Here is a 10,311-nt window from a genome sequence, read left to right as displayed (position 1 = left end):
AGTTAGAAACTATCATGAGAGGTTGTTGTCAGTTTTGGATCAGAAAGGCTACACTATTGAATATTAATTGTCAGAGGGCTAATAATTTTTGCCTTTGGATTTTTTTTGCCTTTTTCTTGTTTCAATTCAGCAAATCAGTAAAAATTTTAATTTGGCCTCATGCAGATGTTGTCTTTGTTCTTGTGGACGCAAACAAACTATAAACACTTTGGGTTATGGCCCATGTCATTGAAAAGATAAGGGTTTTATTTGATTTCATAAAGTGGGGTAATAATTTTGACATTAAGTGTATGAATTATGTTGAAACCTTCACAACTTTATTTAAATGTTGTGGAGACCCAATGTTTTCTACAGATAACATGTCGAGATGGATTTTGGGTAAAAAAGTGGATAAAATCAATTATAGTCAAATAACATTTGTGTCAGTGTCATAGCAGCTTTGACTTCTGTGTTCATTGTCAGTTCGTATGATTCATATCATTACACAGGCCTGCCTGGACCCCCAGGACCCCCAGGAGAGAGAGGCTTCAGTGGGCTGCCTGGTCCCAGAGGGCCTGTCGGGCCTTCTGGGCGACCAGGTGAAAGTGGAGCACGAGGTCTGCCTGGTACGACAGATATGTTATTTATTTATATATTCTGATATTTTAGAAGAAGAACTAGACTGATGAAAGAAGTAAGAGAGAGTTTATAAAGACATGAAGGACAAATTAATGAACAGGATCCTTGAATAAAGTTAATCTGCATAGAGTTTAAAATTGCATTTACTGTGACCATTATTATTAACCCTGTTGGCTGCTCGTTGTGATTTTTACTGTTCTGCCTTTTCTAATGGCTGCTCTGGTTTCTTACAGGTCCCAAAGGTGAACCAGGTACTACTTCCTTTTTTAAGAACAAGGTTTCATGGCAGTAAACGGACAAACAGCTGAATACATTTCAGAAATGTCTAATTAGTGCTGGTGCAGAGATATGTGCATAATATTCTTCACAGGCTGACAGTCAATTCCAACATCAGGATGAAACATTAGAGGAAATTCACAGTATACAGCACAAATTACTCTAGGAGTACTAATGATTATCATACTGTGGGAATTTTTTTGAAAATATCAGAATCCAGAGCTCTGGATTATTTTTTTTAATTTAATGAATCTGCACTTGTAGATCTGACTAGTGTGGATTTTGTCAGGAACAAAAATGTCTGTTGACTTTTTGAGACTGAAAGTAAATAGAAAGAATTTCTTTTTAAATGATAAAGTTACAGAGCCCTGGAGTGGCCATAGAGAGAAAAACAGAGAAAAATATCTATCAAGGCTGCGTTTTACGACATTGGGTGCTAGAAATGAAATAAAACCCCAAAACAAAACAGAATAACGCTTGTGATTGGTCAGACAGTTTCCTCCACCAGCAAATAATATCTCTGGTTCAGACATTGATTCATCTGTTTGACCTGTTTCACCAAACAGCAGCATCTTTTGTTTCATTATTAAAGTTGTGTTTCTGTCAGTAGTGTTAGATACCATGAAGAGTTAAAGTACAAAAACAAATGAATTAACCACTTTAAAATGACAGCTGAGTTCACTGATGAGTCAGTGTGCTGTTTCACTGCAGACTCACATGCTCTACATTCATAGTCTGCTTTAAACAGGTAAACAACACCTGTTCCACTAACTCCACAACAACATCACCTTGGCTACTGTACACAACAAAAATTGCAACAGCTGTAACTTCTCTCTTTGTCTCGTTGTTTCTGTGTCTCTGTCTCTCTCTGCATGTCTCTGTATGTTTTCAGGTCTTCCTGGTGTTGATGCTCATGTACCCAGATTGTCATTTTCCGCTGCTCTCACTGTTCCGATGGAGAGAGCTGGGACCATCATTTTTGACAAGGTCTTTGTGAATGAAGGAGACTTCTACGACCAGAGAACAGGTAAATGTGTTGGTAGGTTGTGTCTGAGCAGGGTCACAGGTTCGATCCTCAGCTCCTCCCAGTCCACACAACCACGTTCTTGGTGGTCAGACCAGCAGTTTGAACGCTTCTCGCTGATGACATTATGTGAATGACAAATGGTTTTGGTTGAAATTGACATCTTAACACAGTCATTTGCCATTTGAAAAAGACTTCCATTCCCAGTCATCTCATCTAGAGTCGATTGACATCGACTGGGGATGGGGAACAGTGATGGCTTCTTACCAAAGTTTTATCATCAGTTTTCAATTCAGTTCAAGTAAATCAAATGGCTTTACTAGCATGGCACAACTGAATTAACTAAATTCTTTTTTTCAATTGCTTATCTCAATCAATCAATCTTTATTTATATAGCACCAATTCATAACAGTGTTATCTCAAGACGCTTTACATAAAGAGCAGGTCTAGACCAAACTGTTTAATTAAGAGAGAGTACCAATGATTCAGGAATTCAAAATTAAGTATTCAAGAATTCCCACATGAGAAAGCATCAGATATTATATTAGGCAACAGTGGCAGGAAGACCAGGCTCAGATGTGGGCGGCTTTCTGTCAGGGTCCGTGTTTGGTGGAGGTTGGACAGAGAGAGAGAGAGAGAGAGGCAAAACAAACAGCAACTAATATACAAACAGCAACTATAGCACTGACAATGGGAATGTGACTAATAATTAGCAATACGGGACTAATATCAGTAATATCACTAATATCATGAATCAGCAGCAGTGATTCATGAAGCCAGAGAACCACAGCAGGAGAACCAGGACCAGGATCCACAGGAACCTGAGAGATGAGGAAAGCACAGAAAGGCTCCGGGGAAGATAGCAAGTTAGTAACAGACATTAAAATGACATGATGATAATAATAATAGTAATAATAATAATAATACATTTTATTTATAGTGCACTTTTCATTGCAAAAAATCAAAATCAAAGTGCTACAAAGGAATAAAAACAGGAACACAATATAATACAGCAACAATAAATTAAAATGAATCAAAGGCTTTTTTAAAAAGAATAGACTTCAAGCCTTTCTTAAAAGTCTCCACAGACTGTGAAGCCCTTAAATCGTTGGGGAGAGAGCTCCACAGATGGGGGGCAGCTGAGCAGAACGCCCGATCACCCATGGTTTGGAGCTTGGTTCTGGGGGAATGGAGCAGGTATCCATTTTGAGAGCGGAGGTTTCCAGTAGATGCTTGCTGAGTGAGAAGTTCCTTGAGGTAGGATGGTGCGTTGCCATGGATGCACTGGTGGGTGAGGAGACCTGTTTTGTAGCGGATCCTGAAGGTGATGGGGAGCCAGTGAAGGGTACGGACGATAGGTGTGATGTGTTCCTGTTTGCGGACTCTCATCAGGATCGTAGCAGCACTGTTTTGGATGTGTGGTTGAAGGCTCTTGTTTGGGGTCCCGATGAGTAATGCGTTGCAGTAGTCCAGCCTGGAGGAGATAAAGGCATGGACTAGCTTCTCTGCATCAGCCAGGGTAAGGGTGAGGCAGAGTTTGTTGATGTTCTTAAGATGGAAAAAGGATGATTTGCACAGATGTTTGATGTGGTTGTTGTATGACAAGTGAGGGTCCAATCTCACACCAAGGTTGGTGACTGCAGGTGAGAGAGAAATGTCCTGACCAGAAAAGGTGATAGTGGTTATGGGAGATGATTGGACATAACGATGATGATGCAGATGACAAGGGTGATGATGGCAGGGCAGCGGGGGGTGTTGAATCAGTTCTGAGGTAGAGCTGCGGTAGAGCAATGGAAGGAGATTCCATATTTGCTGATGACTCGGCCAAGTAGAAGCATATAGAGGGTGAACAGGGTTGGACTGAGGACAGACCCTTGAGGGACACCGTAGGTGACAGGAAGTGTGAGGGACCTAGCACCTCCCAGACTGACATACTCAGTGCTCCCAGAGAGGTAAGAAGCAAATCAGTCCAGGACGGAGCCAGTGAAGCCAGTGTCGCAGTGGAGACGGTTGAGGAGGATATAGTGGTCGACTGTATCAAAAGCTGCGGACAGGTTGAGAAGGATAAGCAGCGAGGGAGATCCAGCATCAGCTGCCATTAGAGGGTCGTTGGTGACTCTGACTAGCGCAGTTTCTGTACTGTGAGCTGAGCAGAAACCTGACTGTAATTTTTCAAACTGATTGTGGAGATGTAGATGGTCCTGAAGCTCAGCAAGGACAGCTTTTTCCAGCACTTTTGAGAGGAATGGGAGGTGTGAGATGGGTCTGTAGTTGGCTAGAGCACCAGGGTCCAGGTCACAGGTGGATGGTCTTATTTTTTTGATGAATCCCTCAATTTCTTGCTGTGAAACCTCAGAGAAGCAGTGCAGGTGGTGGGTGATCCCAGGTTGTAGGCTGGGAGAGAGAGAAGGTAGAGCCGGACATTTGGAGAGATGGGAGCGGATGGTGGCTATTTTGTTTTTAAAGAAAATATGAGGCATAAAGATGGAGAGGAAGAGGAGAGAGGATCCCAGTGCATCACGGGAGTCCCCCGGCAGTTTGAGCTATCTATCTATCTATCTATCTAGCTAAGATGTTTATTTTTCACATTTAGTGAGGCAGTGTTTTCTACAAGAAATGAGAGCGACTGTGGGTTAGGGTTAGTGCAGTGTGCTTTACATCTCGAACAAACATTTGATAACTGAAATGTTTCCTGGTGTTGTTGCCGCTTATGAAGGCTAAGTTTACTTGAAAAAGCCCAGCTTGAACTAACATTGACTTTCACTTAAGGCTCGAACCATTCCACTAACACTATTCAGCCATGTCTAATCATTATTTACTCTAGCCAGGCTAGATTTATCTTGATTGTGTGCTGTAAGACATGACTTTATTCTTATAAACACATCGTTGGAACTAATGTGCATGCGTTAATAATAATAAGAATACATTTTATTTATAGGCGCCTTTCAAAGCACTCAAGGACACCGTACAACACACAGATAAAAACAAACAGTGAAAAAAACAAGTTAAAAGTTAAAATAGTTTAAAAAAGGGGGAGATCTGCAGAGTGATATTACAGTGAGTAGGCTTATTTAACTCTTTGAGCGCCAACGTCGCAAAATTGCGACAAGCAACATTGCTGAATAAAACAGGCTGTATCTATAAATGTGGTGCCGAATCTTATTACTTTTCACCAGGACATGGCGGACATGTGTGCCTGTAATCTGAGCAGCATTTGTGGGCGTGGTTCTATTCAAAGTTTTAGAGTAAAAAGAGTTTGTAAAACACCCTCCGGCGCAGAGACGCGGCAGCGAAGCAGAAGTAGTAGTGCAGAGCGTGGCGAGAGCGAAAGACTGTTTTTTCATTTACTCATAACACCGCAAATATGGGTGAATGTAGCGGGGATGAAAACGCGGCTTGTCCCGCGTCTGCCGCGACAACCGCGGGAGAAGCCGCGGGAAAAAACACACCGCTAATAGCGGCGGAGGTGGCGTTCATTGCCGCACCGTAAATCACGGTGGCGATGATAATGATGATGATGGCTGGCACTTCTTGAGAGAAGACGAAAAGTGTCAAAAGTGGATCCGAAATTTTGCTGAGCCTGTTGGTTATTGTGGAGACGATCTGACAAATTCTGAGCCCATTGATTTCATCTCTCTTTTTCTGAATGATGAATTCTGGAGCCTATCCCAAATTTCATTTCATACTATTTCATACTAAAGTTATTTCACATTTACAGTATGCCTTTATCTCAAACCACTTTAAAGTTATAGCCTTTTGAAACCTTGATATCAAAATTGAACATTTTCCAATATGTCCGCCACCTTGTGACATCATAATATGCAAATTAGATTAATAATTTCACTCCCACCACAGACTTTGAGTCATACTGAACAATTTTCTCATTGACAGTATACCTTTATCTCAAACTACTTTCAAGTTATAGCCTTTTGAAATCTTGATATCAAAATTGTATATTTTCTTGAAAAATCTCTGGCGCCTAAAGGGTTAAACAGGTGGGTTTTGAGGTGAGATTTAAAGATGGTCAATGTTTTGATGTTCCGGATGTCCGGTGGGAGGGAATTCCAGAGGCGGGGGGCAGAGCGGCTGAAGGCTCTGGACCCCATGGTGGTCATACGGGCAGGAGGGATCGTGAGGTTGATGGAGGATGATGATCTGAGAGTCCGGCTGGGTGTGTTTATGTGGAGGAGTTCAGTCAGGTATGGAGGGGCGAGGTTATGGAGGGCTTTGAAGGTTAGGAGGAGGATTTTATATGAGATGCGGTATGTGACCGGGAGCCAGTGAAGCTGTTGGAGAACAGGGGTGATGTGACTGATAGAAGGGGTCCTGGTGATGATCCGGGCTGCAGCATTCTGAACCAGTTGCAGTTTATGGAGGGACTTGAGGGGGAGACCAGAGAGAAGTGAGTTGCAATAATCCAGACGGGAGGTGACCAGAGAGTGGACCAGGATGGCGGTGCTGGTGGGGGTGAGGGAAGGACGGAGGCGATTAATGTTGCATAGGTGGAAGTATGCTGACCGGGTGACATTATTGATGTGGGTTTGAAAAGACGGAGTGCCGTCAAGGACGACATCCAGATTTTTTACTTGAGGGGAGGGGGAGACAGAGGAGTTGGCGATGGTGAAGGTGAAACTGTTAGCTTTTGTGAGGGTAGATTTGGTACCAATGAGGAGAACCTCAATTTTGTCACTGTTGAGTTTGAGAAAGTTGGAGGAGAACCAGGAGTTGATTTCCTGCAGGCAGTCACAGAGGGAGGTGGGAGCTAGGGAGGAGGTGGGTTTGGTGGAAAGGTAGAGCTGGGTGTCGTCTGCATAGCAATGAAAGGGAATGATATATTTACGGAAAATGTGGCCAAGGGGAAGGAGATAGATGATGAAAAGTATAGGACCAAGGACAGAACCCTGGGGAACACTGGAGGAGATGGGAGATGGCTGGGATGAAAATGTTTTTAACTGAATAAATTGGGAACGGCTAGAGAGATATGATATGAACCAGTCAAGTGGGGTGCCAGATAAGCCAATGGAAGCCAGTCTATGGAGAAGGATGGAATGGGACATGGTATCAAAAGCTGCAGTCAGGTCGAGGAGGATGAGGATGGATAAGAGTCCGGAATCTGCTGTCATTAAAAGGTCATTGGTGATTTTGAGAAGGGCTGTTTCTGTGCTGTGATGGGGACGGAAGCCTGACTGGAACTGTTCATAGAGGTTATTATTGGAAAGGTGAGAGTGGACTTGAGATGCAACTGTTTTTTCCAGGATTTTGGAGAGGAATGGCAGATTGGAGATAGGACGAAGGTTATTGAAATTGTTGGGGTCCGAACCCATGTTGTCATGCTTGGTTACATTGTGAGTGCACAATTCCTAACACACATTTAGATCCACCTAAATTTAGGAAATGGAGCACACAGAGTAAACACAATTATAATTTGCATTAAATAGCTAAAAGCTCTCTTCCAATAAGTCTTAGTCATCAATCATGTTCTTTTTTTCAGTTTTCTCTTTCATATACTATACAGTACGGAGCTACCTCTCTCATAAAAACCACCAGTAAGGTTTGTATATTAATAAATTTTCATTTGAGGATAAAAATGTACATAAAATAGAGAAATATCCAACAGAAATTCAGTTTTCTGATCCTCCATTATAATTCCAAATGTAATATTGCTGGAGGTAAAGGGGAGTTTAAGACATTGATGCATGGACACGAAATGACAGAGGTGATGTGAGAGGAAATTCACCTGATGGATCTGTGTTTAGAGTCTGTTTCCACCTGTCAGATTGTATTTGACACTGTGATGAATGAAGCTGAACGGTTAGGTGGAGCAGGCTAGTTCTGCAGTGTAAGTTACCATGATTACTTAGCAGGAAGAACTCTGTGGTATCAGTTACCATGGCGACTGATCAGGTAATCATATGAGCCACAGTGATGGACAGAACTGTCAACCCTAACCCTAAGTGAGTCTGATCAAAATAAACAAGGCTTTTCCTTGACCTTCCTTGAGGGAATACCTACCTGGTGCTGATGTTCCATTGTGTTGATGTTTCCTGAGCTGATCCGAGCTGTAACACTCACTGAATCTGTCACCTTCAGGTGTTTTCACCGCCCCCGTAGACGGACATTACTTCTTCAGTGCCATCCTGACGGGTCATAAAAATGAGAAGATCGAGGCAGTTCTATCTAAGTCTAACTATGGCATGGCCCGGGTGGACTCTGGAGGCTACCAGCCTGAAGGCCTAGAGAACAACCCTGTGGCTGAGGCTAAAACCACTCCAGGATCTCTAGCAGTCTTCAACATCATCCTGCCCCTGCAGACCAAGGACACAGTCTGCATCGACCTGGTTATGGGTAAACTGGCCCATTCGGTGGAACCCCTCACCATCTTCAACGGCATGTTGCTGTATGAGGACATGTGATGGGTTCATACTGACATTGATGAGGCCAGAGAATCTGAGCAACGGCGTTTAACATTCTTGACAAACCCACAGGAGGCTGCGCCATGAAGTATGATGTTGCTTCCTCATTTAGGAGGATACTAAAATGATGGAAAAGGATATTCAAAATGAACAGACTTCTGTTACCATATCCAAACAGACTACATGTTCTTGACAGATATTGTTTGACAGGTTTCATATTATCTTTACAGAGTGATTGTATCACTTCACGCGTGGACGAGACCGGAGGTCGATTGCTTTAATCCAGTCACATGATCTGACGGCAGACTGTAGACCAGGACTAGATGATACCTGGCAGACCTACTCCCTACTGCTGCTTGAAACTTTAAAATACCTTTTTGGAGGCAAGGGAACTCTTTTAGCAAATAAATAGTGTTAATGGTCATCTGAGTGGAGGATGTATAGATATCTGTCAGTTTATGATGATCTAATTGGTAGATTAGATCTAATTGGTGTGATGGTCGACCATGGTGTTGAACAGACAGATGGACGCTCATAACCATCTTTACCCTGCCCTAACAGGTAAGATGTTCATGGCAACGTGTGAAACTGTGACTTAAAATACAATGGAAAACAAAGACAGCTTTTTGCTCTGAAGCTTTATAAAAACAGAATGTGCTTTTTGTTTGACATAATGACTGAGATGACTTCACATTGTGAATCTTTTATAATAAGCTGCACCTTTTCATGTCTTATTGGTGTTTTTATGTCTTGCCAAATATTTAAGTGTTACACAATTTCACTTAGATGGGCAAATGCTAAAAGGCTGGAAATACTCCAAAATTTCTTACACTCAAAACCTTTAAGAAAGTCAAGTGGTGGAAGAAATATTCTGATCCTTTATTCAAGTAAAGGTATATACAATGCAAACATATTGCATTACAGGTAGGGTAAATTCTATATTCAAGATGTTATTTAAGTTAAGTAATATTTTTGTTTTATCAACATCATGTACTTAAAGTATTAAAAGTGCAACAATGGAGCTGTATGGCACAAACCAGTAATGTTATTGTTGGCTTGACTCTGCACATGGAATTTATTGAAATATGCAGTATCATCAGACATATGGTGACGGTGTTTGTCTTGAGGATAACTCATTGTTATGGAAATTGCCTGAAAAAAAGGCAAAAAAAGGACACATGATCATCTATTTTCACTTAATTTTCTCAGAATTGAATCACTACAAGAAAACATCTAGAAGCTTCATCTGATTCATCATTTATTGAACATGATGTGAGGGTGAGTGATGGTTTCTCATCAGTAACCTGTTTGTCTCGACCCTTCACTGTAAACTGGTGGACAAAAGGTGCCAGAGATGACAGGTATTTATGACATGTATACTCTGATTATTATCTTTACACTGAGAAAAGGGGAATCAAATTCCCTGACAGGCTATAGCTCCACTTTTCATGTTAATATGTTTTTACAATTCACACTTTTGTATTGATGAATACTTTTCACTGTCATTAAAGTACACACAAGTCAAATCCAGCAGGTTGTTTAACAATCTGTACAGTTAGTAATGGATGTAATAATTGTCATATCTATCTATCTATCTATCTATCTATCTAGATCATTATAGATCAGTCTAATTTATGTGTTGTCCCAGTTGTGACAGCACATTGGAGATAGGCATGTTTGATTACAAACGAAGGTCATCTGTGTCATCAGACTCAAAACACTCATGTGACACTGATGACAGACTGTCAAAAACTAACAAGAATCTCCACAGTCATTTAATGAGGTTCAGATTCCATCATTCTACCGCATTTCTGTCAGAAGAAAAACAATTTAACACCTGAAACACATGAGGGTTTAAAAGTGGTAGTGCTCCCTGGTAGTTTCCTGATCAGCATACTGCTCAGGATGTGATCAATGCACAAGGATTACACGAAAGATTTATAAAAGCACAATTGACTTCATTAAACAGGATTGTGGACT

The 10,311-nt window shown here is 41.5% G+C and overlaps 1 protein-coding gene across 1 annotated transcript; it reads left to right on the top strand.

Annotated features, from left to right (window-relative positions):
- Positions 1–490: 490 nt before the first annotated feature.
- Positions 491–8,456, top strand: LOC139225443 (EMILIN-1-A-like). The gene is made up of 4 exons (XM_070856282.1): positions 491–605; positions 852–869; positions 1,787–1,921; positions 8,009–8,456. Exons 3-4 carry the CDS (start codon positions 1,849–1,851, stop codon positions 8,329–8,331), a joined length of 396 nt encoding a protein of 131 aa, XP_070712383.1. The 5' UTR covers positions 491–605; positions 852–869; positions 1,787–1,848; the 3' UTR covers positions 8,332–8,456.
- Positions 8,457–10,311: the final 1,855 nt, after the last annotated feature.

This window comes from Pempheris klunzingeri, unplaced genomic scaffold (assembly GCF_042242105.1).
Source record: "Pempheris klunzingeri isolate RE-2024b unplaced genomic scaffold, fPemKlu1.hap1 Scaffold_402, whole genome shotgun sequence".
NCBI lineage: Eukaryota > Metazoa > Chordata > Actinopteri > Acropomatiformes > Pempheridae > Pempheris > Pempheris klunzingeri.
This window is presented reverse-complemented; position numbering and strand designations above follow the sequence as displayed.